Source organism: Zalophus californianus, chromosome 15 (genome assembly GCF_009762305.2).
Source record: "Zalophus californianus isolate mZalCal1 chromosome 15, mZalCal1.pri.v2, whole genome shotgun sequence".
NCBI classification, from domain to species: Eukaryota; Metazoa; Chordata; class Mammalia; order Carnivora; family Otariidae; genus Zalophus; species Zalophus californianus.
Window position 1 is genome coordinate 81,661,749 of NC_045609.1, and position 25,705 is coordinate 81,687,453.

Below are 25,705 nucleotides of genomic sequence, written 5' to 3' on the forward strand. Positions count from 1 at the left end.
CACAGCGGGTCCAGTCCCCCAGGCACCACGGCCATCGCTCTAAAATGCCATGTCTTGGGGCGCCTGGGTGGCTCAGTTGGTTAAGCATCTGCCTTCGGCTCAGGTCATGATCCCAGGGTTCTGGGATTGAGCCCCGCATCGGGCTCCCTGCTCAGCGGGGAGTCTGCTTCTCCGTCTCACTCTCCCTCTGTTCTCTCTCGCGCGCGCAAATAAATAAAATCTAAAAAAAAAAAAAAAAAAAAAAAGCCATGTCTGGCCGTGGTGATCTGAACTCAGGGCCACCCCGCAACCCTCTGGGCCCTCTCTTTGCCTCTTCAGACCTAGAGTCCTTCCCACTCCCACACTTCATTCTCTCTACTCCAACGTTAACTACTACTATAATAATAATAGTAATGCCCACATTGGAGATCTTCCTCAAGGCGCATGTCAAGGGCTTGCCATACATGAAGTCACTTCACCCTCACAGATTCCCTGAGCACCCACCACCCCACAGTGAAGACACTCAGGCATAAGGAAGTGGGGTCACGTCCCAAGGACTTCACCAGGGGGGCAGGTGTCCTGGGACCCGAAATGCACATCTGGAAGTTATGTTCTTAAGCTCTACACAGCACATCCTCAGTCATAGGAGAGCACCACGGATGTCTTTCAATTCCTCCAGCAGCTCAGCATCCCTGACCCCTCAGCCTGGGGATGACCTACCGCCCACCCATGCCCTGGAGAAGCCCCTCGTGCCCATTCCAGCTCTTGCAAGGTCACCAGTACATTGCTGAACTTCAGGATAAACCCTCCTTGCTCTCACCTGGAGGCTGGCGCACAGTAGGAACTCTATTTGCTCAAGAAGTGGATTTTTGTTCAACAGGCCATTTTCAGAAAAGCAAATTCATCTCGGTGTCACTGCATAAATTTCCACAAATCAATCCAAATTGAGTTACTTTATCATAGAACGTAAAAATTTTAAACCCTATGCATAAAATATGATACATCTATTTTTATTTGATCTACAAAATTATAAAGCTTTCCTAAATCTCTTAAAGGTGGTTTTTCCAGTAATGCATAACTGCTTAATTGGGAAGTGTACAAAACATAATTACACTGCCTAACACTACAATATTGCTTATGGGAATATCTTCGTTCATGCATTCTGCTTTATTCTGTATTTAATCTCTATTAAGTTGTCTATATGAGAACAGATAGGTACGCTAGTCTTCATAAACACCATAAATCATAAAGTCATTTCTTTGCTAACCCAAGTCCAAAAGCAGCCCCCAAAGAAACTGCTAGGACCCAAAGGCTTCTACTTCTCGTATTTAAACAGAATTGTGGCCCCGGGCATCTATCCCTGTGCCACTTGGTCAGGTAATGGTTAAGGTAATGGTTGGAATTTCTCTCACAGTAAATGTCTCTGTGTGTAATTCAAAAGGTATCCCAAACTTCCCCCAGAAAGCAGTTACCCAAACCAGAAAGGGCCAAAAAGCTCAAGACCACAGTTAACAACCTCAGATCAAGGAGTTAGAAGCCCCTTAGATCACTCATCTGAGGACACCATGCATGCCCCCTCTTCAAGCTCACCTTGACCCTAGCACCTGGAACTCACACCAAAGGCTCCAGATTCTTCAAACTGGGTGGACTTCCCCACACCCCCGCCCTGCCTTCAAATTTGTACACACACCCTCATCCTTAGAATTGGGTTAGCTGAGGGGCACCTGGATGGTTTAGTCAGTTAAGCATCTGCCTTCGGCTCCGGTCATGAGCTCAGGGTCCCGGGATCGGGTCTCCGAGCTCAGTGGGGAGTCTGCCTGTTCCTCTCCCTCTGCCCCTCCTCCCCTCTGCCCCTCCTCCCGCTCAGATGCAGGTGTGCATGTGCGCAGTGCACGCTCTCTCTAACAAATACAATCTTTAAAAAAAAAAAAAGAATTGGGTTATCTGAATACAAAGCCACTCTTCAGACAGCTTGGTATTGGTAGAGAAGAGGCAGGTCAGAACCAGCTCCATCATTTATGAACTGTGAGCCCATCCACATGGCTTGTGAGACCCCTCAGTGGATTCCACAAGTGGGAAGTAACCACACCTCCTCACTGTCTCATTAAGGGTTGTTACTAAAAAACAAAACAAGCTCCTGGATGACAAAGCGTTTCTACAAACAGAAGAAAGGTAAGTTGTCATCTATATAGAAACATAAGCTATCAGCCTCAGTGAAGCCTACTAATTAATAAATCCACTGATTAAGATAAAAAGAATCTGCCACAAAATGTGTTTGCTTACATTTCTAAAACAGAAGGTGTTGTCCCCAAATCTGTGTTTGGCAACACAGGGAAATAATACCATCAGCTCACAAGAGCTCCTGGAGGTTGACTTGTTCACTTGCAAAATGAGGCAGATGTGCCTGGTGCTGATCTCGTTCACGCTCACACCGGCCAGCGTGCAAGTCACTGACCCCGCTGCTGCACCCATCCTTGACTTGTGTACCCAGATTTCCAAAGTGTGCTTCCCTGAAGTGACTCATATTGTACTAAAATGTAATTTGTAAAACCAACTTCTCCCCTTGCCAGCAGGCTGTGACACTCAGCCCAGCCCCCCTTGGTGGACGCTGCTGGCCAGTCAGAAGAGAGAGAGTTCCATGTCAAGTGCATCTGAGTATGGAACCAGCTCCAATGTTAACGGGTACATGCAGAATTTCCCTCCTGTCCCTAGGAAAGCCTGGTGCTATTCTAGGGGGTGAAGAATCCCTCTTAAACCCCCCCCCCCAAAAAAACCCAAAAATGAGACTAGGTCGGGCAGCAATCCATATTTCCCATTTCCAAATCTATTCATTCAGATTTTGAGGGGGACGGGGTTATTCAAGACATATAAAATCTTTCAATCATTTGTCGTGCCAAATGTTCACTAGACTCAAGTGTATGTATGTGTGCTGGGGAGTGGTTTGTTGTTGAAGAAAGATAATCTGTGTGCAGTTGGCAGGTTCTGGGCTGGCTGCATTAAGAACCACCAGGAGGAGTTTGCTAAAAATATAGCTGTTCTGGCCCTACCTGGAGCTTCTTCCAAAGATATGTTGGGTGGAGCTCCAGGAGACTGACTCCTGGCCAGGGGGTACCCCAGAGAAGCCCTGCTCCAGAGGACACCCTCTCAAACCACCTGGGCACAGGCCCTCCCTCGGGACTGCATGAATCACTCATGTGAAAACCACCAAGCCCACAGCCAGCTTCTTACCGCTAAACGCACGCACGGAATCCATGGGCTCTGCTCATGGGGCAGGCCGGAGCAGGGCCTAGGGTGGGGGTGGGCTGAGGGGTGCTGGCAACTTGTGCTGACCCAGCAGGGCACAAAGGACCTCTCCGTGATCCCGGAAGGCCTCTAATTCCAGTTTGATGTTTTACAGGGATGTAGCAAGGCACGCAGCTCATCGCTTGAAAAAGGCAGAGGCAGAAGGGAACTTTAGTCGCACTTACTTTACCACCCACCACAGCTTCTGGTACTACCCATGGTTCCCACTCCTCTTAGACTACCACCACCACCACCACCACCACCACCACCAATGATGATGATGATGATGATGATCAAACCACAGCTAATGTCTGAGCCCTTCCCACGTGCATTAGCCTTTAGTTACTGAACACCACTCCCTAGGATTTGCAAATGTGGAAGTATGACATTTTGGTCCCTGACCCCTGAGATGTCCTCACATTCCAGCACCGGCTGCCTCCCAAGGGCATTTTCAAGGACCATCTTGCTTTCCAAGGGAGATTTTTTTTTTTTTTTAATGGCATGAATTGAGCCCAAAGAAACTGCTGGTCCATGAAATGACCAGCCCACCCTGAAGGCAACAAACTGTCCCTTCCACGGACCCCGGTAGGACATCTTCCCAGAACACAGTCCCCCCAGGCTGTGCCTCACCACTTCATGCTCTCGAGATCCTACTACTTGAACCTGGAGCCCAACACGAAATGCAGAGCAGGAGCCCTGCCCCCGGGCGGTCATGTGCACCCCCACACAGCACCGGGCCCTAGTGGGCACCCAGTCAGTCCCCATGAGTGGATGACTGCCCTGGGAGGAGATGAGCAAGTACCATCCTATTTCCAGGGCCAGGGGGCAGGAACACATGCAGCAAGCTGGTCACCCAGCTGGACCTGGGCCAGTCACCAGAGCTGCTATGGACCAAGTGCCCACCACGTGCCAGGAAGGCAACCCCAACAAGCCATTCTCTGGGACAGGCACCAACCCTCCTACTGCCCGCTCGGGACCTGGAGATCGGATGGGAGCATGTGAAGGCAAATGCTGACAGGGAAGGGGGCTGACTAGTGCCTTCTCCTACACAAATTCCGCTAGGAATGTGGCCAGTCAGGCCCACCTGCACTGTGCTTTATCAGCTCTGGAGAGAAGGTGCGGAGCACTCAGTGGTGCTGAATTCAACACAGGGCTGGCTCTCCAGTGGACCCCACCTGTCCAGGGCAGCTGCAGCAGGGGGTGGCCCAAGCCCCCATGTGGGCCGTACTCAGGCAGAGAGAGGCAGCACCCAACGCTACTCTTTCTTCCTTCTCTGGTAAGGGAAAGTAGCTCTTAAAGAGAAAGTAAATATTTTACTGGGCATTTCTCAGAGTGACCTAATACAGAGTAGCATTCCAGTCTAAAAACAACCTGAATGGTTTTTGGGTCATCACTTTGGCCCCAGGAATCATCGAGAAGATGGGTTGCTCCCTAACCTAACCAGCCACCACCCTTATATCCCTGTACTTTTTTTTAACAGCACCAGGATTTGGATATCCCACCCTCAAACACTATTCAACTACACACCCATTTCACCTAGCACTTCACCAGGCTCCATAAAATTCACCCAACCTTCGTGTGCAAAGGATAAAACCTCCCATCCATTGGGCGGCCATTCCCCTAGGACACAGCCCACCATCTGTGACTAGCAAGCCCCATCTCAAAGCCCAGGGAGCCTTCTCTCCTGTCCCCCAACACCCAAGGGGAACCCCTTTCCACTGCTGAGGTCAGGATTCTCTGATCTCCACCCCGACGGTGTGAAGGACACACAAGGAAACCTGCTCCAACAGGTACACAGCACCTCGAGGCAGAAGTGGATGATTTATTTGTCTATATTTTGTATTTTTTAAAAATTTAACAAATACCTATGGTGTGTCAGGCCTGTTCCAAGCAGTTTATAATTCTGATCCTCATTTTAGATTCAGAAACGGTAAGTCCTCTCCAAGGCCTCAGTAAATCCCGAATGCAGTCAAGCAGCTTTCCCTGCCTCCTTTGCCACACACTTTCTCAAACCGTCCGTCCCATCGGATCAGTCCGTGTTTATCTTGTTGCCTCTCCTAAGGTCTTGAGGATGGGGTGGCTCTCCTTGGGCCCAGCATCAGTCTGGGAAGGATGACATTCAACGACCTTTCTGTGGGACCTCTCCTCTCCCTCCTGGGAAGTGTGAACAGGCAGAGAACACTGGTAACCCTGGGCTCCCAAGTGGGCTGCTGGGATGGCTCAGGGGAAAGCTTCTGGGTCTGACCCTGGAGCCTGCCACGCCGAGGGATCACCAGGTTGTAAAACTCCCTGCTACAGGCAAGGCCAAAAAGTGGTCCCTGCACTGGCCCCGCCCCCTCCCCCACTAACAGGAGAACCCAGACCCAACTCCCACCAGTCCTCTCTCGGTGCCTCCGGCCGGCCCAGCCTGCTGGGCCGCTGCCCCAGATGATGGAGGGAATCACGGCAAAACACAACAAAACCCAACTTTTTAATCCCTCTTGTGCAGAAACGTTTTAAAGAACTAGAGTTATACTTGCAAAGCGCGTTTCAAGTGGTTTTGCTGAGGTGGGGGGGGGGGGGGAGGAAGGCAGCTTCGAAGCTCTCATGCCCGTGTGACACACACAGTAAGAACACAACCCAAACAGCAGCCAGTCACAAGCCTCTTCCCTTTGTGCCCCTGGGACACAGGGGACTCAAATAAGGCAAGCTCACAATTATCACAAAGAAAACTCAAATCACGTGGAGCTGCTTCCTTTGCCCACGACTCGGAGCACATCTGGCCAGTTTAGGAAGGAAAAAAAATTACCCACGGTTCAAAGTCCTCCTTAAATACTCAGGAAGACATCATTATGGATAGAATTCCAACTTTAATTCTGAAATCTCCTGGCTTTTGTCAGCTGAAGCCACATTCTTAATCCCAGGCTTAGTTGAGAAATGAGAAGAAAGGATGTGTGTTTAAAAAAAAAAAAAAATTCTCAGCCCTGAGTGAAAAGCAACAAGCATCTTGGAAGAGCAGGAGAATAAACTGAACCCCGCACAGAGGCCAAGGTGGAGAAAAATCGGGTCTTAGGAAACCTGGTGTACTAACCACGGCACCAACAAGGGCATGTGGGGCACTAATCAGATGGCCCCTGTGTCCTGCTGGAGGGACTTGGATGCCAAGCTCAGGGGCCTTTCTGCAGAGCCAGGGAACCCTGAAACGTGGAACAGGGCAGAGACACACACCTTCTACACCACAGATCTGAAGGCCGGTTCTGAGGCCACCCATGACCCCTGGCTCCCATCAAGAACCTGCATGGTGGGGCCAGCCAGCAAAAGCTGACAAAGCTACAAGGGACATCAGAGCGTCGCCTATGCAGAGAAGCCTGAAACCCCAGTGCCCCATCCACGCTCCAGGCAGTGCGGCCCGAAGCAGCTTCTCCCTTCTCCTGTCCCACCGAGGCGGCTGACTGAGCCCCACCACAGCCCCTCTTCTGTGGGGAGTGAAGCAGAATGGAGACCTGTTTGAAAACTGCACGGGGGACTTAAAATAGAAAGAATACAATCATTACCTAAACTAGAGCTGAGCCAGCACATCAGGGCTACAGTGACCAGCTGATCAAGAGACACCGCCCCTCCTGGCCTTTCCCCTCAGCCCTGCAGACCAGGCAGAACGCAATGACTGAGTGAGACCCCCCGGGGGGCCTTGGAGCCAGAGCAGCTATGTTGGGCATCTCCCAAGCACACACGTGTTCCCAAAAGGGTCAGGAGCACGGCAGGGCAGGAAGGAAATCTTGTCAGTAGAGGAAAGCCTGTTTTTCAGGAAAATCTCCACCTTGGGGGACCTTACCCTAAAGGAAGCCAAGGTCAGTGAGAGCTCTCTCGTCACCTGCTCTGGGTGCCTTTTAGGTGAGTTAATCACCCAGGCAGGCTCCTCTCCGGATTTCAGGACACACCCAACTTTGTGCCATTCCCTTTCAATTCTCTGATAGACTCTTTGAAAAGAAGGCTGCTCCTTTTGTTCAGGAGTATGATTTCAAATTCCTTGCTAAGGCCAACACAAACGCAGGGCAGCCACCCAAAGGAGGTTTACCCAGCAGAATCAAGTTTCTGGCCGGTTTTTACAGGAATGGTGCAAACAGACTATTCCAATCAGATGAAATCCTCCCCATCTTCCCAGTCTCTTCTCCCAGATGCCCCCACGTTGAACCCAGGAAGCAACTCCCGTTGTAAGAGGTGCATCATGAGTCCTGTTGGAAAGTGTACAGCAGCCAGAGTGAGGGAACGGAGCATCCCACCCACCACCTCCAGCCCCTCCCCAAGAAAGGGGCACACCCCAGGAAGAAGGGGGGCTGGTTTTGAAAAAATCTGAGATCACTAACCTAGACCACAAATTTGGAAATCTGAGTCTGACAAAATGATACCTGGCCACCAAATCCAATGTTACCACCAAGAGAGCCTAAGCACTGTGAAAGCTAGCCACACACACACACACAGAGAGAGAGAGAGAGTGTGTGTGTGTGTGTGTGTGTGTGTGTGTGTGTTGGGAGGGGATAGGGTGGTTGCATCAGACACCAAGATGGAAGCAAGGGAGAAAATGAGATAGCACAGAAGGGGTCTAATTTGGCTATCATGGCAAAGCCATCCCCAAGTCCCAACCAAAAGCCCAAAGTCTCAATCAATTACAGAGAAACCAGCTCAGGATGGACTGGGAACTAACTAGACTTCTGGCTCCCCTGGCTGCTTAACCTTCCTGACCCTCGGTTTCTTCACCGGTAAAACACCATCACTTCTATCAGGGAGAGGATCCGAGGGTAAATGAAGGAGCACGGCTGGAGAAACAGCACGGTGCCTGGCTACTGAGGTCCTTCGGGATGTCTACTCTCTGCCTGGACAGTGAGTCCGTGATCCAGAGGGGCAGAACTCTCCCCATGCATCCAAGGGGGCCCCTGACTGCGAAGCCTGCCCGAGGCTTCTGATCGGGAGCCATGCTGTTCATTAATCCAAAAAGTGTAGGGAATTTAAAACAGGCCTTGTCCAGGAAACTATCTAGAAATTCCTCCCTGGCATTAGATTGTGAGATCCTAACAAAAGATCACTAATCAAAGGCGGAAATTAAAACAAGCCAGACTTCTCATGGCCCCATGTGATGTGGAAGTCAACCCGGGCCTGAGAAAGAGGATTGTTTCTGAGAAGCCCATCTGAATCCTGGGGAGAACGTGCCAGATTTGGGGTAGACCTGGAATTCTCACTTCCCCTCTGCTCTCAGGGTGACAGGACAGGCTCCCGACACAGGAGGAGTTCCTCCTCTGCCAAGGAATCCTGCCAGAACCCCACTGCCAACAGCCTGATCCGAGTCCCAGCACTGCCACTTGTGGCAAGGGGTTACAGGCAAGTCACCCAAGTGCCTCCGGCACCTGACATCACCCCACCTTACTGTGAAGATCAAATGCAACATACACCAAGTGTGGGAGTGACAAAGATACTAAGTAAATGCTCAATAAACCATAGCTATATTGTTACCTTAACAAAAATAAGAGTACTACTTAAAAAGGGCCTGGGGTAGATTTGAGTTTCAAATTAAGTCGGCCAGAACAGGAAGAATCAAACACACAGAAATTCTTCCAGCAAGGACAAAAGGGGTGCAAAGTGGAAAAGCCCTAGGCCATCCTGGCTCTACACTCACTGGCCCATCAGGAGCCGCACTGTGACAAGAGGAGTAAGGTCACTTGTCCTGGACTTGGGGTCTGGGGAAGGCCTGGGTAGCCCTCGCAGCTCCCCGCAGCAACTAGCGCCGCGCTCCCGCTAGCGCGAGTAAGACACCCAGACTGGAAGGTTGCAAGAGGAGCGCGGCCCCAACACCGCCCAGGAGACCGGATGCCAAGCGGGCCAAGTCGTGAGGATGCGGCCGTTCACCGTTTCAGCGTCTCCGCCGCCATCGCGGATCAACGGACCTCCTTGTCCCCTTGGCGGGGGGGGGGGGGGGGGGGGGGGGGGGGGGGGGCAGACAGGAGGTTGGGGGTTCCTGGAGCCTACGATCGCTGGGGGGGTGGGGTGGCTCAGGCACGGTCCAGCCAGGTACCTGGTTCAGCCCCGGGCCTCGGGCGCGGGTTCGGGACCCACCTGGGGTCCTGCGTCGTCTCGCGGCTCCTTCCCCGTCCCGCCCCGGGACCCGGAGAAGCGCGGAGGTCCCTGAGGGTGTGGGCCGCGTCCGGCCGGACCCCCGCCGCCCGGGGTCAGACCCCGCACAATGGCCTGTGGGAGGAAGGAGGAAGTGGGCACAGGGGGGCAGGGGCCATTTCTATCACCTCTAGCGGACTTCCCCACGGCGAGAAACGGCTGCTATTTACAAGTGAAAGGGCCAGCGCCAGAGGAGGGGCGCTTCCGGCGGTGTCAAGTGGGGGTGGGGGGTGAGGGGGGCACAGGTACGCGAGCCCCAGAGGGGGAGGGGCGGGGCCGCCAGGTACGCGGGCCTGCGGGGGGCGGAGCCCCAGGTGCGCGGGCCCGGAGGGGAGGGCGGGAGCCGGCAGGTCCGCGGGCCGCGGAGGTCAGGGGGTGTGGGCACCCGGGGAACCGCAGACGCCGGCAGGCCGGTCCTTCCAGCAGGGCGGAGCACCCCGACCGTCCGGGCGCGCGCGGGGAAACGCGGCCAGACCCCGCCCCCTCCAGGTAGAGCGCGGCCAGGTGCGGCGGCCAGGCTTCCCCCAGGCCCAACTTTGCCCTCCCGGCATCACAGAGTCGAGCAGGAGACCGGAAGTCGCCCTGTGGTCCGTCTGGGCGGAACGTGGGGGTTCCCGGGGCCCCCACACCCCCAGCGCGCTGCGGAAACCAGAGGCGGACACCAGCCTTTTTAGGAGTTGGGGGAGGTGATTCACTATTTCTATAGCAATTGTTCTGTTTACCTAGCCCGCAGGAGCTTCGCGAGGATTAATAACTGCGAAATGGTTTTAAGATCAAAAACATTCTGAGATTTTACGTGTAGGCACTTATATGTGCATACTGATATCCGTACAGAAAAATATACTCTTTATTCATTGCCCTCCTGGAGTGACTTCTAGCCCATAACCGGAAATCGCTGAGAAAAAGGAATAAGGTACATCTCTTGAGTGCTCCTGGGGAGAAATATCATTCCCACTTGGCATCCACGCTGGGCCTCCTGCTCCATCCCGTCCCTGAAGGGCAGATGGGAGCAATCGGCCAGACCACAGTTCGAAGTCTGGAGAAGAGACAGAAAAAAACTTGAAAAGTATTTGTCACCGCCACTGGAAAGAAAATGCAGCGTTTCTCCCCAACCCCACCCAGTTCATTAGGCAAGTGTCCCCAAGTGAAGGCTGCCCTGGTGGTCTCCGGTGTTTGGAAAGCTTTGTCCCACCTAACCACACCTCACACAGCAGTCCGCCAAGCTCAGCCGGTGCTAGGAGGCCATGCAACCATCTGGCCCAGCAGCTTCTCCAGCAAAGCTTCCCTGGTGTCACCAAGACTCCGTCCCTCCCAGCAAAGCTTCCCTGGCATCACCAAGACTCATCCCTCCCAGCAAAGCAAGCCCATGTGACCAAGTGAGGCTGTTCCCCTCCAAGCAGAACATTCCCAGTCCCCTCAGCCATTCCGGGACAGGGACAAGAGCTCTTGAGAGCCCTCCCCCTGCTCACTGCTGGCTGGGCCTGGGAGCTTACTGCAGGCAACTTACTGCGGGCTCTCCACCATCCAAAAGAGCCATGTGGCCCCCACCCCCTCCCTAGCCCACCTGGGCCTGAACACGCAGATGATATACTGTGACTTTGTTTGCGCTTGTAGGCCTACCGCACTAAAGACATCCATCAGCAAAAGAATAAAGTCCCAGACAGAGCTCATTCAGCAGGAAAGGTGCACAAACCCTTTCCCAGCCTCACACCCCCTACAGCAAAAGAATTTCACCTGCAGTTCCTCTTATCCCCCTCCCACACACCTAGGGCAGGAACACTATGAGCACTTCCAGGTTGACTGGGCCATTTACACCCAGCTACTGGCTCTCTGCTAGGCCTCAACATTAGGTAGGCTTTTTAAGTTGCCATACTGGAGGGGAAAAAATCCCATTAGGCCAGAGGAGTTGACCTCTGCGGTCTTGGTCTACAGTTCCTTCTAAAGTAGAACTTCCTGGGACTCCTTGACTCCATAATGAAGTTTTTGTTTGTCCTGGGCTTGGACAGATTGCTAGAGGCCAGATTTCAGGCCTGGCTGGAGCACAGCAGTGAGTTTACAATCCCTTGGCTAGCCCCGATGCTGCGGAAAAGACCCGCTCGCCACCTAAGTTACACATCTTTTAAAAAGGCCCTTCCAGTCCCTGCCACTATGTAGGCTGGAATGAGACAGAAATATTGCCACTATTTCCAATCAGTCTTCAAGCCAGTAACAGTGTCTTGCAAGTCGTAATTAAGGGCTTATTTTAATGCAAAAAGCACATTTCTGCTGATCAATAGATTGCTTTTGAAGGGAGTCAGAGCAATAACACAAAAGAAGGTGCGTATTTTTTTTTTGCATTTTATAAGTGGGAAAGATTTTAAGAACCAAATGGATGAAAAGCACTGCCCTCCCCCCCTTCACCACCATTCCCTACCCCCCAGACTTTTTTGGACTCCCAGAAAACCACCACCAAAGACCAGCCCACCAAGTTCAGACAACGACAGCTATTTGGGATTAACATCCTCTAAATACCACTGGGAAAAATGAAGTCTCTACTATTATCTAGAAGTTACAATTCCCCATAAAATCAAAGGCATCCCTTGCCCCATGAGTAAGAACCCAACCATTTTATCAGAAATTTTGTGAACATTAAGCCAAACTTTTGGCCAGTTAAATCAGATCATCTCTGAAACATTCACTCAAGGAGGGATGGGCTTGGTACAGACGGAACGGTCAACTGGCCGTCCAGTTCTCAACCAAGGGTACCTCGGTAACATCAGACCAGGCATCAGCCCCCAACGGTAGTCAATGTCTGTACTGATTCCACTTAGGGTAGAGCGGCAAAAGAGAAAGCACACAGTAATGCCCGTCACTTGGAACTATAGGGTCGGCTCCGCTCTGGAACCTCAGTTCCCACGCGGAAGCAGGAGGGCTCTGTGAATGGGGAGAAAGATGCACAGAGGACTGTTTTCAAAAATGGCAGCAGCTGTCCAACCAAACATGAAAAGCCAACAAATACTCACTTCAGCTCTACTTTCCCTAACACTACAAACAGCTTAAAAACTACTTCAACATGAGGAGTAATAAAAATAAACACAACAGCTTCTTGCGACTTGAAATGCCTCAATTTCTGGTAAGGGTTGATAGGATTTCTTAAAATTGTTTTGAGGGGCAGGGGGGAGTCTGCTTTTTATACTTGTCTTTGAAGAACCCTTCTCTCTACTTTTAGAATCTTTACTCAAAAAAGCAGATTACAGAGAAGAGCCCACAAAGGTCCCTAGCAGTCCAAAAGGGACCACCTTCTAAGAAAACTCTGGAAAGGGAGTAGACCAGTGGCCCACATTGCCATGCCAGGCAAAGGCAGATAAATGTGCCTCTGGTTCCCATCGGTCCACAGCTCCTGAAGTTTCTGTGTTCTCGAGCAGTTGGAAGAATGAAGGCCAAACTGCCCCTTGGCTCCCATTGTCAACATTCCACACAAACAATGGCCAGGCTCTCTCCCTATTGTACATTCTGTATTCATTTGTGAGTCCCCCCCTTTTTTTTTTGCACAATGTGCAAAGTCCTTCTTTTCAGCAGGGAAGTCCTGAATGCCCAAGTGCAGCCATAAATTTAGGCTTTAAACATCAATAATGAGAGCTAAAAAGCAAACTGCAGATTCTGCCCCAACATTAATTTGTGAGGATCATTTGAGTCACATTCATGACTTCTGGATACCATCCATTAAATCATGATCAAAAGAAACACTGAACACCTTGAAAATGGTTCTGAAGTTTTTAGCAATGATTAAGTATAATTTTCCAAATCCAGAGATAGGGCTTTAAAAAAAAAAAAAAAAACCTTTCATACATCTTCGATACATGTTCCATCAAACACAGACTTGAAGAAAAAATTAACTTCTCGAGCTTGTCCGTGGGGAGAAGACTTGCTTTTTCCCTCCTTTCCCAGTGTGCTGTAACTTTAACTGCAGCAGTGTGAATTAGGACATGCTCACCAGCTGTAAGGGAGAAAACTGATATCTACCCAGGCAGTGTGGACTCAGAGTGTATCCATTCCAGCATTTTCATGTGCCTACTCAAAGTTGTTCAGTGGTCCACGCGAGCATTCCTGAGCTAGCGATTCACGGGAAGATCTTGGAGGAAAAGGCACCCCGATATTTCACTATACCGAGTCACTTCTGCTAAGTCCAAGTACTTCTCTTCAAAGGGTTGGGCAAACTGCACTCCCATTTTTTTAATTACTACAAAACTGTGTTCCAGCCTCTGTGATGGAACTATCAGCCATACATTGGAAATATTACCTGAGTTGTGCCCTGCCCTACAGATAAATTTCCTCTCCTGATCATGTACTTTATGACTATATGCCTGCGGCCTGTATCAGGGACACAGGACACTTAGCCTGCCGCTTGTCACTGATAGAAAGATTATTCACAGAGGGACCCGGGCTGCACTCACATACATTATGATGACAGCCCTTCTATATTGAAATGACAGTGGTAAAAAAAATGACAACGGAGATGGCCATTCCCCTTTAAATTTGTTCCATTTAGGGAAAGCGTTAAATGCAGAGGGTGTAACTGCATTCAAAAGTGATTCACGAAGGAAAAGGACTTTTGGTAAATGGCAATCTGGTGCTAGATCTCAAAGGAGGGGTGTGCCTGAGATGCGGGCCCTTTTTTGTTTTTAATCCGCGAGAATCTCAAGGATTTCAAGTGGTGTGAGCCATCCTGAGCTCCCTCTGCTTTAGTATTTTAAACAGTTCCCAACAATATCCTTTTCAAACCCCGGGCACTGCTTGTTCAGTTCTGATTTTATACACTCATCATTTCCTGACCTTGTAGCTAGCTACTCCGAATGCTGCAAGAGATGCGGGCTGACTCTGTAGTTTTGTTTGTTTGTTGGTGTGGCTGTGTTTCATCATCTCTCTTTAAAACACTTCCCAGACTTAGAGATGCAATTTCTTTGGGGGGGGGGGGTGGCTTAAAAATCAAGAGTAAACTTATCGATTATTCCCTGAAAGGATAACTGATTGGCTAGTTAATGATTATACAGATAGCCAAGTTTTCCTGTTTCATCTTGTGTACACGACCAGATGAACAATGCCAAGGAAAGCAAACTCGACCCTGCAGGGACAGGAACAGGTGTGCCCTGAGTCTTAAAAGGCCAAAATATCTCACAAAGTATGTCACCGGTGTATTTTTAAAATGCTACTAGTATTTGTTTTTAAGTAGCCAAACTTTTTTACTTTCTTAACCTTAAGAAGACACACTTTGCAAATATTTCTTTGAGTTGATGACTAAGTCCCAGAATAAGATGCAACTTGTGCCGAGCAAAGAAATACATTTTAGGGACAAAGAAGTTTTTTAGAAAAATCACAGTTAAGAAAAGGTAATTCACCCTGCCCCTCCCCCAGGAGAACACCCTTTCAAGGGCCAGTTTCAAAAGATCCCAAGTGAAGTCATAAATAACACAGGGCTTGGAGCTCAAACTGCAGAGCCACACCACCCTCCACTCAGCCTTACTGAGGTACAGTTAGAAATGAGGGAGACAACATGCCTACCCCCCTAGCCTCATCTTCCCAAACAGGAAAAAGGATTAAACCAAAAAGCACCTTGTCAGGTTCAAAACGAGTTCTAAAGCCAAGATTTTAAAATTCCCTCTAATAACTGCTTTCTACAGGGACAAACTGGGGTCCCCAACCCCTGGGGCACAGAAAAACCAATCAGTGCCATAAATTCCCTTTGCCTTCAACCCTCACTCCCTTGTACTGGGGGCAAAGTGGGGGGAGGGGGTGACCTGACATCAACACTTACACTAAACCCCTCAACGCTCTACAGAAATATGCTGGCTTATTTCCTTTGTTTGGTCCTGTTATACTTGATCAAGTGTGAACGATTAAACTGGCTTCATTAAAGGCAAGTGCATTCATGACTAACATACAACTTCAATGGCAACTGTAAGCATATTTTGCAAGAAGGAGGGTCTGCTTTTTTGCTTGAAACCTACCATCTCATTAACTTTTCTTTGGGGGGCAATAAAAAGGGCACCAGGGTTTTTTTGTTTTGTTTTTTGTTTTTTTTTTTTACAGGAGAGTGTCACTGAGGTTCAGAGATCTGATGGCAGACAAAAGGATTTTTAGTGTTTCAACTCTAAGATATAGTCCCTGTTACTTAAAAAAAAAGAAAGAAAAGAAATTGTTTCAATATTAAAGCTGCTGACTTAAACTGTTTAATTAGCATTTTGAATATCACTTTATAATTGCTGTAAGAAGTACTCTTTGAAATCAAATGATTATAAAAACAAGATCCTTTAAAGTGCATTACTTCAAAATGTAAAGGATTTATTTAAAAATTTTTTTCAAAACACTGGAATTCTCCTAAGTACAAAAAAACTAACTAGTTCTACTGTGAAGTTCTACTGCCTAGAGGCAGAAAAGCAGTCTTAGGTACTGAACACGAGGTAATTTTAAAACTGTCTTTGAACCCAAGCACCTAGTAGAGAATCTTCTTTGAAAAAGTAGTAGGAGTTTAATATATTTCGCCAAAGTCGGGAGGCAGAATCACTTTGTAAACTAACCAAAATATACGTCCCCTCCAAATTATCCATGTCAGATAAAAATATACCAGTCTCTAGAATATCCAACAGAATTGCAAATAAGGCACTTAGCATTTTAAATTCCCAATGCATATTTATAGAATACAATTCTCTTGTCTACCCTTCAAGCCACTCATATCTGACTCTCTAAGAACTTAACCTGATCTCCAATCTTTGGAGAAAAAAGGTGGGAAAAAAATCCAGAAAGATCTGTTTACCCTGGATAGGGCAAGTGAGTCCGGCATGACGACGTAGGCCACCGCAAGGACGCAGAGCGAGCGGGGTTTTCTACGAAAAATTCCTCCTTTCTCCTGTAAAATACTAAACATGGGGACCCCTGGAGCCAACTGCTGCTTGGGGCTGCCTCCGGAAAAAGTACTCGGGGTCGGGAGGTGGGGGGGGCCACCCCACACACTCGCGCGCACACGCACACTCAGGGTCCGTGACCATCCGCCGCGGCCAAGAGCGAGCCACCGGAGGGTGTGTGTGCGCGTGTGTGTCTCGCCGCGGCCGGCGGTGACCGCGCCGAGCTCCCGGGCCCGCGGCCTCCGAGCACCAGGACGCTGCGTGGGCTGCGGGCAAGCAGCTACGCCGCGGGGCCTCCCGCCGGAAAAAGGCCCCGGCGCGCCCCGGCTCCCGCGCGCCTCTGCCCAACTTGCCCCGGAGCGCTGGGCAAAGCGGGAGGGAGAGAAAGAAAGGCGCTTCCCCTCGGCCTCGCGGGTCAGTCCTGCGCCGCAGAGGACGAGGAGGAAGAGGCGACCGCGGCGGCCCGGCTGTCGCTACGCCGCGCCGGGTCCCCGCCGCCCGGGGCGCGCCCTCGCCAGCCCCTCCTGCGAAACTTTTTCTTTTTGGTTCGCCCCACCCGAAAAGTGCAGTCCGGGAGGGGGAGGCGGGCAGACCTGGTTCGCGGCGGCGGCGGCGGGCGAGGAGGAAGTGGTGCCCGCGGGAGCGCGGACGGGCAGAGGAAATGCCCGGCCCGCTGGGCCCCCGCCCGCGCCCGCCGCCCGGCCAGCCCCGGGCCCCCGCCCCGCTGCGACTTTGGCGGGCCCAGCCCGGCGCGGCAGTGGTGGCGGCGGCGGCAGATGTGGCCCGGGCTGCCCGGAGGAGCCAACAATGCGGGGCCGGCAAAACAAAAGGGTTCCACTTCGCCTCCTTTCCCTTCTTTCACTTGCGCTCTCGGGGCGCCGCGCGGGATCCCCGGCCAGCAGGGGCCGCTCCCCTGGGGGCCCTGAGCCGCGCGCGCCCCGGTTTCCCCGCGGACCCCCGCTCTCCCCCCACCCCCGCCCCGCAAGCCTAAGGCCCCGCGCGCTCGGACTCCCGGTCCCGGGGGATCCGGCCGTATTGTCCCCGCGGCGCGCCGCGCGCTCGGCCTGGGTCGCGGGCGGCCCCCGCGCGCGCACCCACCGGCCTCGGGGAGCAGGAGCCGGGGGCGCCTAGGAAACCGTCGCCGAGACGCCGCCGCCGCCGCTGCCCTCCGGACGCCGCCGCGCTCGGGATTTCTTTTTTCTTTTTTTTTTTTTTTTTTGCCAATCCTGATGGGAAGGAAGGTGACCGCCTACTTCGCATTCATCAACTCTCATCACAACAACAAAAATCCTGGCACAAACGGCAACCGGCGGGCGCGATCGGCGGCGGGGGGCGGCAGGCAAGGACCTCCAGGCCGGCTCCCACCCCCGGGCGCCAAGCGGGGACACGGGGGCGCAGACCAAAGATGTCCTCGGATGCCGGCTCCGTGTCCTTCGCCCTCCTCCTCCCCCCCCCACACGGCGAGTGGCGCAGTGAGGCGCGGGCGCGGCGCCCCCAGCCCGCGGCCGCAGGTGAGGCGGGGGCGGCAGCGGCCCCAGCCCTCCCCCGGGGCCCCTCTTACCTCGTCCCGGGCCGCCGGCGTCCACGGCGAAGGGCGCCCACCCGGGAGGCGGTGGCGGCGGCGGCGGCTCCCGCCCCTCCCACCCCACCCGGCGGCGGTGGCGGTGGCGGCGGCTGTGCGGCCCCCCCTCAGCGCGGCATGGCTCCCGGCTCGGTCCCTCGCTCCTCGGGCCGCCGCCGGCTTCTCTGGGCCGCTCCCGGGCCACCTTAAAATGACACACGCACACAGGGACACACACACAAAAACTTAATCTCTCCAGCTCCCCGCCCCTCCCCCTCCCGCCCTTCCCTCCCCTCCCTGTCTCTCCCCTCCCCTCCCCTCCCCACCCTACCCCTCCCCTTCCCTTCCTCCTCCTCCCCTCGCCGCCGAGCCTCTTCCTACTTCCCCACCCACCCCACCCCCTTCCTCCGCCCACCCGGCTCCCGATCCTCCCCACCCCAGTCCCAGCCCCGCGCCCGCAGGCCGGGAGGGGGCTGCGTTGGGGGTCCCCGGCCCGCGCTCGCCCCGCGCCGCGCTCACCCCCAAGAGGATGCTAATTCCAACTTGGATCGGGGGAGGGAGCGTCCTGGATGCCTTGCGCCTCCCGGCTATTTGCTCTTCTTTATTTGTTTTCTCCTCCCGGGAAGGAGGCGGAAAACGGAGAGAAAGGGAAAGGGAAAGAAGCGGCGCCGGCCGCGTCGCCCGGTGCCCGCCGGCTGCGCAGGAGCGAGGCGGGAGGCGAGGTGAGGGTCGCCGCTCGCTCACTCCTCGCTCCTTTTTTTTTTTTTTTTTTTTTTTTGGGTAAAGGCGGGGTCTCTCTTTGCAAACCAATGACACAACCCCACATGGGCCGGCCTCGCCCCCTACAGATACTCCTCACTACAAATCGGCTCTCTCGGGGGATTAGTGGCTCCGCGAAAGTGCACACAGGCGCGGCTGGCGGGCGAGGGGGCCGGGCGCGGCGGGCACTCCCCGGCCCGGCCCCGCCCGGGAGGCCCTCGCGAAACACTGGGGCCTCGGCGGCGGGGGCGGGGGTCCCGCTACAGCGGCCGGCAGTCGGGCCCTCCCTTCGCTCCCCTTCTTCCTCCGCCCCTTCCACGTGGGGCCCCGGGCGGCCGGCCACGTGGGGGGACGCGAGCCCAGGCCGGCCTGGGCGCAGGGCCCCGGGGTGGCCCTGGCCCCATCGGGCCCCCGCCTGGTCCGCGGCGCCGACCTGCCCCCTTCCCGGCCCCGCGGCTCCAACTTCCTCCTGGGCCGCGCGCCGGCTGCTTCTGCCTTCTCTGGCCCGCGGGGTCAGGCGCGGGCCGGCCACAGGGGGCACTTGCGCTCCCCAAATCCGGATCCGGGAGACGGTACCCGCGCCTTGCCGGAGAGGCGGCGATGGCTGTGGGTGCGCGGGAGGGGCCCTGTGTGCTGGAACTTGCAGCGGTTGTGTTCCCTACAAGAAGCAAAACATTTTTTACACATTAAAAAAAAAAATGTTCCTTCCTGTTGCCTGGATCTCGCCGGGGCTATTTTTAAAAGCCTTGCTTTGGGTGGGAGCGCCCGGCCTCGCGGGACGGAGACGCGGGCCCGAGAGTAGGGGTCCTAGGCTTGCGCTGCGCCCCGACGCCGCGAGGTTACAGTCTGGACACCAAAGCTAGGGATCAGGCCGCGCGCCGGCCGCACCTAGATTAAATTCAATGCCCGTGACCTGCGGCACTGGAGCCCTGTTTGCGAAGGGGGTCGGCGGCCAAGGATTGGGAAGGCTCTTCCCCCTGCGCCCTAGAGCCCCTCGAACTCCTCTCACTTCCCCGAGGTCGCCGCGCATCGTCCAAGAGCTCCCGTGGAGGCTGAACGGAGCCCCCAGTGTCGATGTTTTAAAACTATATTGAGATGTTATGAACTGGATTGAGACGTTGAGCAGGAAAGGCATGAAGAGGGGTGTGAGGTCGGGCCTTTGCAGGCCGCAGGCATGGCTATTCTGGAAGCCCAGACGCTTGGTTTGGCCTCTGACGTCCCGGCAGGGCACCGCACCCCACGGTGCCGAGGAAACGTCAGGTAGGGCCTGGAGGCCACAGGAAGGGCCGCGGAACCGCGGAACCCTTCCTGCATCCCGAGGAGAGCTGCTCTAGGCCTGTCCGTCTATTCACATTTAAAAAAAAAAAAACTCCTGCTCCGGCCCGCAGCAGGGGAGAGGTGCTCACTGCTGGTTTGCTAAAGTGCACCCAGATGTGGCAAGCACGGCCGGCCATGGGGGGGAGGGGGGAGGGGACGCTTGACTCCTAATGATTGTTTCATCATCAAACAGTAGGTTTTTAAAACTCGAGGGAAGACCTCCCACAGTGATGGCCCAGGCATTTCACACCCGCTAGCTCAGTAACTAAGATGTTTATCACACGGCCTGAATAGGCCGGGCCAGCCCAGCTACGTGGCTCTTGGGTCTGTGGTTCAGTCGGAAAAACTCCCAGACGTGCCCGCCCAGTTGTCTCCATCTTCTGGCGACCCCAAATCGTCACAAGCATCGTCAGGGCCCTCCTCCCCTCAGCAGTGCTGCCTCAAGGTCATGCGGCCTAGGATAGTTCTGGACGATTAGACCCGCCCACCCCCAGGCTACTGGGCTGCCAGCAGGTGATTTTGTTTCTTAGGCATAAACTGTAAATGACCGTAACTAAAGCAGAAATGCTTCCTCATTTCACAGATGATCATTGGTTCTGAGTGGCCATCTCTTCTCTCCCAGAAACCACAAAAAGTCAGCTGGTTTTTCCTATCACTTATTCGTTTTCTTGTGTAACAGGAATGCGTGGCCTCACTCTTCTTGTTTGGAGAGTGTTTAAAAAGCAGGCATCCTCAGAGACAAAAATTATCTTTCATTTCAGTTTGACACCCTGTATTTTAAAATATTAAACCCATTTAACAGCAGCATGTGAATTATTTCAAACTCCAATTGTTTTTTTAATGTTCTAAAAAACGAACCAAAAACCCAGCCCAATTCAAAAATGAGCAAAGACTCGAAGAGACATTTTTTTTTTAAGATTTTATTTGTCAGAGAGACAAATAGGGGGAGTGGCCGGCAGAGGGAGAAGCCGGCTCCCCACTGAGCAAGGAGCCCCCATGGGGGACTCAATCCCAGGACCCCAGGATCATGACCTGAGCTGAAGAAGGCAGATACTTAACCAACTGAGCCACCCAGGCGTCACTTGAACAGACATTTCTTAAAGGAAGATATACAAACGCCCAATGTGCACATGAAAAGATGCTCAGCATCACTAATCATCTGGGAAATGCTAATCAAAACCACAGTATATACCACTTCACGTCCATAGGGATGGCTATCATAAACCATAATAACAAGTGTTGGTAAAGATGTGGAGAAATGAGCAAACATAGGCACTGCTGGCAGGAACGTAAATTGGTACACGCACTATGGAAAACAGTGTGGTAGTGTCTCAAAAAGTAACGTAGATTTACTATATGATCCAGTAATTCCAATTTTAGGTGTTTCCCCAAAAGAATGAAAAGGGTCTCAAAAAAAGTTGGGGGCATCTGGGTGGCTCAGTCGTTAAGCATCTGCCTTCGGCTCAGGTCATGATCCCGGGGTCCTGGGATCGAGCCCCGCATCGGGCTCCCTGCTCTGCGGGAAGCCTGCTTCTCCCTCTCCCACTCCCCCTGCTTGTGTTCCCTATCTCGCTGTGTCTCTGTCAAATAAATAAATAAATAAAATCTTTAAAAAAAATTGAACACCAATGTTCACAGAATTATTCACAATAGCCAAAAGGTGTGAATAACTCAAATGTCCATCCAAGAATGAATGGATAAACAAAATATGGATATATATGTGAAATGGAATATTATTCAGTCTTCAAAAGGAATGAAGTTCTGATACCTGCTCTCATAGGGATGAACCTTGAGGACATTATGCTAAGGGAAATAAACCAGACACAAAAGGACAAATATTATGCCACATACAAGCTATCTAGAATAGGCAAATTCACAGAGACAGTAGAAGGGAGATTACCAAGGGCTGGGGGGAGGGAGAAAGGGGAGTTATTGTATAATGGGCACAGAGTTTCTGTTTGGAGTGCTGAAAAAGTTCTAGAAACGGGTGATGGCGGTGAGTTACAAAACACTGTGAACTATACACTTAAAAATAGACAAAATGATAAATTTTATGTTATATACATTATACCACAATATTTTTTAAATGTTGCAAACTAGCTTTTGTCTTACAAACCTCTTGGTTTATTTTTATTACTAGACATAAAGGTATTTTTCAGTAAGAAAAAAACATTAAGATACAGAGAAAATATTTTAAGTACATTTCAGCTAATTTACAGAATAAATGCCATTTACCAATTTTTATTTCTCTGTGTTAACATTGTAGAATATCATACTGAAACGTTAATTTTTCAGTACCCTCCATGATCTCTTCCCATCTAATCCTGTTTAATCGTCAGGTTCAACTTCTGGTGTTCCAACATGGATTTTGACAGACATAAAAAAGAAGAGTCATAAAAATAACAATAGTAGGGGCGCCTGGGTGGCTCAGTCGTTAAGTGTCTGCCTTCAGCTCAGGTCATGATCCCAGGGTCCTGGGATTGGGCCCCCCATCGGGCTCCCTGCTCCTTGAGAAGCCTGCTTCTCCCTCTCCCACTCCCCCTGCTGTGTTCCCTCTCTCCCTGTGTCTCTCTCTGTCAAATAAATAAATAAAATCTTAAAAAAATAATAACAATAGTAGCAAAAAATGTTTCTCCATGGCTCACTAGGGTGCCTGGCACTGGGCTAAGCCATGGACATGCATCTTTAATCCTCATAGCAGACCCTTACGAGAGATACTAGTATTATTCCCATTTTACAGATGAAGGAAACTGAGCTTCAAAGACTTACTGACTTCCCCAAGGTCACACTGCTAGGGAGTGAGGAGGTAGGCTTGGATCCCTGTCTGCCTTATTTTGACCACTTTTCTCCCCCATTTCAAGAAGGGCTTCTATTTACATAGATACACATTCATTAGCATGGACTCAGAAAAGGCAAAGTTAGTTACTTTTGTTTTTTTAAAATATTTTATTTATTTATTTGTCAGAGAGAGAGCACAAGCAGGGGGAGCGGCAGGCAGAGCAGGCAGAGGGAGATGCAGACTCCCCACTGAACAAGGGGCCCGATGTGGGACTTGATCTCAGGACCGTGGGATCATGACCTGAGCTGAAGGTGGACGCTTAACGGACTGAGCCACCCAGGCGCCCCAGTTAGTTACCTTTGAAACATTAAAGATGCATCTTATTTGAAAGGTTTTGTTTGTTTTGTTTACTAATGTCACTGCAATCTAGTCTTTAGAGGGGGGGTTAAAAAAAAAAAAAGGAAAGCCCGAGAATTAAATGTGTTGTCAGACACTGGTTACAAAATAAAAAGAAGAAGATGGGTAGTGGATTTTAAGGCTCCCGAGAATCAGTTTCAGAACAACAAAAAAAGCTGTGATCTAGAAAGTAGAAAATAAACTTTTGATTACTGAGAATAAGTCTTCCACATAGTACTTTCATACTGAGGAAGAAGAATTAATATAGAGTTCAAAAGGTTACATCTAACACTATTTTTTTCCTTGTTGAAGAGCCGGAATCGCTTTTTCCTGGTGGTCTGAGCTAAAGAGAAAAACCCAATCACTGGGAATGCTTCATTTGTTCAGGTGATCTCATTCACCAAGCTTCCAAAGTGGGAGGGGTTTGAAATGCACACACTTCTCAGGCATGCAGAGAGGAAGGTTTTTCTTTACTCTGGGGAACTCAACTCATTTGCCTAGGAGCCTCCATTCCCACTTGATGTTGCTAAAGAAAGGTAACTTGGTGTCTTCTGGTTCGATTCTGCTTCTTCTGGGTTAACCAGCTCTTTGGGTCTCTCTTTTTTTTTTAAGATTTTATTTATTTATTTGAGAGAGAGAGAATGAGAGATAGAGAGCACGAGAGGGAAGAGGGTCAGAGGGAGAAGCAGACTCCCCGCTGAGCAGGGAGCCCGATGTGAGACTCGATCCCAGGACTCCAGGATCATGACCCGAGCCGAAGGCAGTCGCTTAACCAACTGAGCCACCCAGGGGCCCCTCTTTGGGTCTCTTTTGATGCATAAAGTTCAAACTCCTTATCAAAGTGATTTCTCCCCTGTTCGGGGAGTCTCTTCCTTTCAGGGCACTCGAATTTGGGTTTCAGATGGGGGGTGTTTTCCAACCCCAAGGCTCTGGGGGAGGGGTCCTAGCTCTCAGCACAGACAGGGCAAGAACATTATTCCTGGGGCCATAACCATTCCCCTGCTGTTGTAGGGCTGGTACAGCCAATTCTCTGAGATGCTGCCAGGATCCTCCACAGCATACTCCCCAACCCCTCCCACAGGGCCACGTTCCCCATGGACACACAGGACTTCTTAACTTTCAGGTGCTTTCTGCGTCCTCCGGGAAGCCATGGGTTCCATCCTACCACAGGCCATCAGTCCACTTCCTTTGGCCACCCTCTCCCCCACCCCTGCCACTACACACTCACACACACTCACGCGCACACACACGCGTGCGTGCACGTGCGCACACACACACACGAGGAGTCTGGGGCAGGCAGCAAGAGCTGGTTCAGATTCTCCCTTAACCCATGGGAGTTTCTGGATCTCTGCTCTGCACTCCTTCAAAAGAAAAGAAAGTTCATCTCTCTTGAAGAATTAATGGTTTGCTTTTTTTTTTTAAGATTTTATTAGAGAGAGAGAGAGAACACACTGTGGGGAGGGGCAGAGGGAGAGGGAGGCTGGGCAGGGAGGCTGACTTGGGACTCAATCCCAAGACGCTGAGATCATGACCTGAGCCGAAGGCAGACGCTTAACCGACTGAGCCACCCAGGAGCCCCTAATGGTTTGCTTTTAACGGATAATTAAAACAGTGTAAATCATCATGATTCCTTGTTGCCTTGGCTCATAGGAAGCTCAAAGTCAATATGTAATGCTCAAGGATACCAAGCAGCCTATTGTCATGTTCCAGGAAATATCTCCCTTCCTCTGTGAAAAGGGATTCTGAACTTGCTGTGGGTGAGGGGTGTTGTTGGAAGAGGCATCTTAAATATTTTCATATAATTTTATATCTGGAAGACAATTGTTCTGATAATACAAATTATGGGCAATAAAGCTGAGTAAAATCTTCTTGCTTGGTGATGATAGATAACACAAGAAGCACTTCCTGCTCTTCAGAAAATGGGACTGAGAAACGGTTGGAAGGAGTTTCTGATTTTTATTTTGACTTGCTGGTTATTAACTGGAGGGTTGTATACCTGTTTCAACTATAACCACCTACAGTGCTTTTTTGGAAGTCGGTGGGAAATTATTAATAAATACTACAAAACCCCCAACCATATTGACATCCCTGGTTTAGGGTGGCAAAGGATTTTTTTTTTAGGAGTGAAATGGCACAGAGAGGGCAAGAATTGCCCTCGGTGACTATTATCACATTTCATAACCATGAACTTATGTGCTGGTTTGAAGTGTTGTACAGGGCCTAGACCATAGGAGGTGCTTAGTTAAGTATTTCATGGGTGGATGGATGGATGCACGGATGGATGGGTGACTCAGTGAATGTATTTCAAGACACCCGAGCTTTACAAAAATCATATATGTAAACTGACAAAAGAATCAAGTAATTTTAACTGGACATATTAGTATTAGGTAGGATTTGAGGTTATCTTTAAAGATTTTATATCTTTATTTTGTTATTTTTTTTTAAAGATTTATTTGAGAGTGAGCGAGAGCAGGGTGGGGTGGGGCGGGAGGCAGAGAGGAGCAGAGGGAGAGGGAGAGAGAAACCCAAGCCGACTCTTGTTCAGAGCATGGAGCCCGATGTGGGGCTTGATCTCATCACCCCGAGATCACAACCCTGAGATAATGACCTGAG

At 51.3% G+C, this 25,705-nt stretch overlaps 1 protein-coding gene and 1 long non-coding RNA gene across 3 annotated transcripts; both read right to left on the reverse strand.

Annotated features, from left to right (window-relative positions):
• Positions 1-3,213: 3,213 nt before the first annotated feature.
• On the reverse strand, positions 3,214-9,603 carry LOC118356313. 2 transcript variants are annotated; one of them, XR_004819637.1, is made up of 3 exons: positions 9,531-9,603; positions 5,127-5,415; positions 3,214-3,403 (listed from the first exon to the last, which is right to left on the reverse strand). It is a non-coding gene; the product is annotated as an uncharacterized LOC118356313 (long non-coding RNA). The 2 variants fall into 2 exon arrangements; XR_004819636.1 differs by having other exon boundaries at positions 9,346-9,574.
• Positions 9,604-10,239: 636 nt separating this feature from the next.
• LOC118356318 (collagen alpha-1(I) chain-like) lies at positions 10,240-19,630 on the reverse strand. The gene is made up of 5 exons (XM_035724138.1): positions 19,489-19,630; positions 18,694-19,182; positions 18,361-18,638; positions 17,842-18,046; positions 10,240-10,438 (listed from the first exon to the last, which is right to left on the reverse strand). Exons 1-5 carry the CDS (start codon positions 19,628-19,630, stop codon positions 10,254-10,256), a joined length of 1,299 nt encoding a protein of 432 aa, XP_035580031.1. The 3' UTR covers positions 10,240-10,253.
• Positions 19,631-25,705: the final 6,075 nt, after the last annotated feature.